The following is a 6,432-nucleotide window of genomic DNA, read 5'->3' as shown; positions in this document are numbered from 1 at the left end:
ACAAGATTTTTTTCACTTCTGTTCTGTATGCGGCAGTATGGACATACTACCTACTTCGAGCAGTCTTATTTCATAATATAATCTCAAATTTGAGTTGTCAAAAAGTAAAAACATCAACAAGGTTTGTCTTATCTCTATCATGGTGCGGTTTTACAAAAGGCGATCGGAACGGAAGAAATGGTCACAGGACAACCTGTACCTTATCGTTGAAGTGGTAAAAAGTGGCTTATCAATTCGGCGTGCTGCAGTCGTTTATCGTATTCCAAGAGCAACTTTGCTCCGCTATATAGATGGTGTTCATCCGTCGCAGATTCGTCACCTTGGTGCGTTTTCATGCGTGTTTACGGCGGAGCAGGAATCGGAACTGCTGAAGTATATCCTGTTCATAGAACAAAGTTTCTATGGAATAACAATAAAAGAAATACGACAACTGGCCTTCGATTTAGCCGAGAAAAACGGTATAAATCATCCATTCAACAAATTCTCTAAGCTTGCTGGAAACGATTGGTTAAGTGGATTTCGCAAGCGCCACCCACAAATTTCACTAAGGTCACCGGAAGCAACTTCGGCAGCTAGAGCACAAGGGTTTAACCGTGTAGCTGTGGGAAAATTCTTCGATTTGTTTGAAGATACCATCCGTTTGAAGAATATACCGGATTACAGAATTTATAACGTAGACGAGACTTCCATCGTTCCGGTAATACATATTTTAGTTTTGTTGTCCATTGAGACAAAAATTATTTTTTTCTTTTACAGGTCCAGCCCAAGCGTTCCAAGGTGCTAGCTTTACGGGGAAGGCGGCAGGTAGGCTGTCTGACTTCAGCTGAAAGGGGAGTGTTGAGCACTGCCTGCATGTGTATGTCAGCAACCGGACACTTTGTACCACCTTTTGTGATATTCCCACGAGTTAGGATGACAGACAAGCTGAAGCTAGGTGCTCCTCCAGGGACTGTTTTTTCCTGCAATCCCAGCGGTTGGATGACAGCGGAGGGCTTCAACAAATGGTTTGAACATTTCATCCGGCATACAAAACCGTCGGCAGAGGATCCTGTTCTGCTGATACTCGACGGTCATAGCAGCCATACAAAAAATCTTGAATTCATTGACCGAGCGAGAGAATGCAATGTACACGTATTAAGCTTGCCGCCCCACTGTAGCCATAAATTACAGCCCCTGGACGTAAGCTTTATGGGACCATTTAAAACATATTTTTCACAAGCCATCGAAAACTACCTGAAGGATGAGCCAGGAAAAGTGGTGACCTTAAATGAAATGAGTTCTCTATTAGCCACGGCATACCATCGTGCTGCGAGGTCGGAAGTAGCGATCAGTGGATTTCGTAAGACCGGAATAGTTCCGTTCAACCGATTTACATTTTCCGACAGCGATTTCGTCCCAGCTACTGTTACGGACATAGAACTCTCGGATTTTATGGAGAACAGTGTTATAGATCCAGAAGAAGCAGCCGCTCTCATCGATCCCGGTGCCAGGTCGTCTTTCACAGCACCCGCCAATGCACCTTCGCCAGCACAGATGGTGTCGTTATTTGAGCGATCTACGAAGTTTCCTAAGTTTTCCATTACTGATGACGAAAGTCCGTTTTACGGGTTCGGCCCAGAAGAATACGTCACATCTTTCTCTTACAAAACACAGACGCCACTCAAGGTCACACCGCAATCTAACATGCTGATTGGAACCGGATATTCACAGTCATCGGTGTCATCCTTGTCAACTGCCAAGGAAGGTTCTTTCACTGTATCTCCCTTCTCGCTTCGTCCGTTACCGAAATCGCGCCACAGGAAGAGAATGTCGAAAAGGAAAACAGAAAAGGCATCTATTCTCACATCGAGCCCGAATCGAGAAGTCCTCAAGACATTGCAGGCCAATAAGGAAATCAAGCAGATCAGAAAAGGTCAACGCAGCTCTAAAATTCAGTCCGAAAAGAAGCGCAAAAAACAGGATAAAGAGAATGTTCCACATGACAGTCTATGCTGTCTTTGCGGGGATCAGTTCAGTTCTTCATTTGAGGGCGAAAAATGGAACCAGTGTCATCGTTGTCATACTTGGGTCCATACTTGCGATGGAAACATGTGTCCATGTTGAATGAAATGTTGCGTTTCAATCTATAAATTCGATGTAATTTCGAAAGTTTTTTTAATTAAGGTGATTATACAATCAAGCCAAGTGGTGAATTTTAAATTCACCACGCGGTTTTCTACTCCTATTATCAAAAGTGCAAATCTAGCATAATAATTTTCGTACAATGCTGAAATTGAAGTCGATTGTTTAGCATAAGTAAGCAGACGATCTACGAATATTTCATCCCCATGGGCGTTGTGGTTCTCTCAATTCGTGCTCTTGAAAAATCATTAGAAAAAGCACGTGGTCTCCAAGATGGCCGATTTGTGGCTTTGTTGTATAACCACCTTAAACAATGTTTTTTTAATTAAACTAAAAGCAATTTGCAATTGAATTTTTATGAAATAAACTGTACTATTTTCAAAAAAATATAAGAAAAATAAAATTTATTCATTAAGGCACTTTTTACAATAAAAACCAATGTTACAGATGTGTCGTGATTTGAGGTTCCTTCCTTGGGAAGACGCGATGTTTGGGAAGTTCCAGTCTGAGTCGTATTCATGTTTGATGTCTATCGCTCTTACAACTGAATGAATAATCAGCAGTTTAGAAAATTATTGCGTTTTTTCAATTAACTCTTTCGTAGGCTCGGTACCAAACCCTTAGAAAATTATTCCATCAACTCAAGATGGAAGGTGGGGATTGCTCGACCCTTGATGCTGCTGCTGGGAGACGATGTGTTCGCCTCGCTGTCCGTCCGATGAATGACCCGAACCGCCGATGGCCCGTTGGATTTGTAGCCGACCTGGCTGGAGGGGATTGCTCGACCCTTGCTGCTGCTGATGGGAGACGATGTATTCGCCTCGCTGTCCGTCCGTTGAATGACGCGGACCGCCGATGGCCCGTTGGATTTGTAGCCGACCTGGCTGGAGGGGATTGCTCGACCCTTGCTGCTGCTGATGGGAGACGATGTATTCGCCTCGCTGTCCGTCCGTTGAATGACGCGGACCGCCGATGGCCCGTTGGATTTGTAGCCGACCTGGCTGGAGGGGATTGCTCGACCCTTGCTGCTGCTGATGCTGCTGGGAGACGATGTGTTCGCCTCGCTGTCCGTCCGTTGAATGACGCGGACCGCCGATGGCCCGTTGGTTTTATAGCCGACTGGCTGGAGGGGATTGCTCGACCCTTGCTGCTACTGCTGATGCTGCTGGGAGACGATGTGTTCGTCTCGCTGTCCGTCCGTTGAATGACGCGGACCGCCGATGGCCCGTTGGTTTTATAGCCGACTGGCTGGAGGGGATTGCTCGACCCTTGCTGCTGCAGCTGATGCTGCTGGGAGACGATGTGTTCGTCTCGCTGTCCGTCCGTTGAATGAATGCGTGAGTCAGAAGGCGGCTTGTTTTATTTGCATCACTGCTTGTTTGTCACCGGTTAGGAGCGGAGCAACGTCTAGCGGAGATAACTCCGCCCCAATTCATTAGTCGTGGAATACGCAGCGGGTGAAACACAGAAGGGGAAAACTTACATTTCTTGCATCATAGATTAATTCTTTCAATGTAGGTTTTTATGAAATATAGAAGACAAATCGTAATTCGTATTAAATTTTATTTTATTTTTTTTCTTCACTTCTTGTTACCACTACAAGATGGGTGGCTCATACTGCCCCTTATGGTGGCCTATATTGCCCCGAATACATAGGAGACACATGAAAATGTATTGGTTTTTGAACATGTTTTTAAATAGTTAATAAAGTAATTATGTTATCATTTATCGACCTAATATGGAAAGGAGCATTCCTAAGCGTAAGCCAACTGCATTTGGAAATTGATTTTTTGAGTATATTGGTGCTTTTTGGAATGATTTCCTTAGGTGGCCCATATTGCCCCGATCACCCCTACATTGTATATACAACATGGCAGCTTGATGGCCTTTATTATTTTTATTTTACTAATAACAGCTTTTTTAAATTCTAAGTGATGAACCTTATTTAATATTAAAAACCCATATTATTCCACCTAGCGATGATGATGCCTTTCTCGTTAATTATGAAATGTATCGAGAAAAGTTCAAAACAGCACAAATAAAAAGCAATTAATGGCTTAGCGTTGAGTGTTGTATATACGCAGAGGCGCGGTTACCTTCCGAGACGTGGGTAGGACAAATGAAAAGATTTATCAAACAGGAGAAAAACGAATTTGACAGGAATAACTTAGGGTTAATTCACGATTCTTTAAAAAAAAGCTATACTCTCCCTTACTTTATCTTCCACTTCGCCAGGTCGTCTGCTATGTTTAGTCTCGTACGAACCCAACGCCTTTCCATGGGGCTCGTTCTATATAAAATTTCGCCGATTTTGTTTGCGACGAACACTTTGTACCGGCACCGGCTACCAGCCATTCTCGCCATACGAAAATATGCTACAAACCTGTACGTACGGCATCACACACTTGCGTTGCGTGCGTTGCAGTCCGATCGCATCTCTTACTGCGGACAATGGAGCATTATGTTGTGATCGCCGGGTCGTTGACACCTCTCCACTTTACACCGGATGTTCGCCTTGCACCTACTTTTCCCGTGGCCATTCAAGCAGAAAGGGCACAGCTTGAATCGATTCACCACTTCCAGCCTTTGATGAACGCCCATTTTTCGGAGTTCATCGCAATTCCGCAGCCGATGATCCGTACGTCGACAAACTGGACACGGCGTTCTTGTGTATTCCGGTTTCTTTGAAGAGTCCTCAGCGTGTGCATGCAGGTGGCTCTCGTATTCTTTCTGCTTTCCTCATCTGGCCTTCAAAGGACGATTACCGGATGAATTCGGTTGCCTATCGACCATCCCAGTCGCTTCACTTGCCGTTGACACCAGTTCGGCCAAGAAATCTGACAACGTTCGCAGAGTGATCCTAAGCAACTTGAGTAATAGATTGCACTTAGTAACAGTTTTGTCGATCTGCTGTCTGAAAATCAGCATTTTGTCTAGTGTAAGGCCAAGGTAATCAGCAGTGTCGGTCCATTCCACCGGTGTGCCGTTTAAGATGATTTTGCAATCTTCAGCCGGAACAAGTCTGGGAGATCGGGAGTGGGGAAAAAGGATGGTCTGTGCCTTGACCGCATTAATACAAAACTTCCAGCTGGTGAAGTATTCTGTCAGGACATCCAGGCCTCGTTGGAGCTTCGATGTGAGGGCTCTGATCACTCTACCATTGTAGATGATGGATGTGTCATCTGCGAACAGAGACAGAGTGCCTCCTCCTGGGAGTGCTGGCAAGTCAGAAGTGAACAGATTGAACAGCAGGGGCCCGAGGATACTGCCCTGGGGAACGCCTGCGATGATGCGTTGCGGATCAAAAATAGCTCCGCCGATGAAGACTCGGAATATCCTTGACGACAGATAGTTTTTAATGATTTTCACTAGTAAGCTTGGAAAGTTGTACCTGTGAAGCTTGTACACTAAACCATGATGCCAGACATTGTCGAAGGCTTTTTCGACGTCTAACAGGGCCATGGCGGATGTTTTGGACACATACATGTTCCGACTGAGGATGTTTTTAACTCGGGTCAGTTGATGAACGGTTGATCGCCCACGGCGAAAACCAAACTGTTCCTCGAGCAAGATGTATTTTTGTTCGGCAGATTCGAGTAGCCGGCTGAAAATCGCTTTTTCAAATAGCTTAGATAACGCAGAGAGAAGGCTGATGGGTCGATAGCTTTTGGGGGAGGTTCGGTCCTTCCCATGTTTTTTGATTCGGATTAGTTTGGCTGATTTCTGGGTGGAGGGAAAGTAGCTAAGTCGTAGGCATTGATTTGAAAATCATGGCAAGATGTTCGAAAAACGGTTCACTCATGCGCTTGAGTTCCAAGTTAAAAATATTGTCGAAACCTGAGGCCTTCATATTTTTGGAGGTCTTGACATAGTTCGAAAGTTATCGCCAACTCCTCCGAGAAGTCGTTGGGAAGTTGATCAATATTGTTTGCATGTTGTCTGATAGCAGCTTCATGCGGACTGATAATGTTTTGTCCAAGATTGTGGAAACTAACGAAGTGCCGGCCTATCTCAGTAGCCTTCTCGACAGATCTTATAAAGCGATCCATAGATCCATTGCTGTCTAAGGGGATCAACGGTGGAATAGGACGTGGTTTAGTTTTCAAGATTTTTGTCAGTTTTCAGAACGGCTTGGCACACACAGGGAGAGCGCTGATCTTATTGGAAAAATCATTATTTCTGAGCTTAACCATTCTGGACTTGATATTAATTTTGGTCAAGCGATTGTAATCTGTCTTCAAAGATGACAGATTGGTGCGTTGGAATTGCCTTCGTTTGGCAATCCGCAGACGGATCAAATCTTTGGTAAGA

At 44.6% G+C, this 6,432-nt stretch overlaps 1 protein-coding gene across 1 annotated transcript; it reads left to right on the top strand.

Moving 5' to 3' along the window:
* Positions 1-220: 220 nt before the first annotated feature.
* On the top strand, positions 221-2,108 carry LOC134219866 (uncharacterized). Its single transcript, XM_062698754.1, has 2 exons — positions 221-697; positions 757-2,108. Exon 2 carries the CDS (start codon positions 853-855, stop codon positions 2,101-2,103), a length of 1,251 nt encoding a protein of 416 aa, XP_062554738.1. The 5' UTR covers positions 221-697; positions 757-852; the 3' UTR covers positions 2,104-2,108.
* Positions 2,109-6,432: the final 4,324 nt, after the last annotated feature.

Source organism: Armigeres subalbatus, chromosome 3 (genome assembly GCF_024139115.2).
Source record: "Armigeres subalbatus isolate Guangzhou_Male chromosome 3, GZ_Asu_2, whole genome shotgun sequence".
NCBI lineage: Eukaryota > Metazoa > Arthropoda > Insecta > Diptera > Culicidae > Armigeres > Armigeres subalbatus.
Note: the sequence above shows the minus strand (reverse complement) of the source record. Positions and strands in the feature narration are given on the sequence as shown.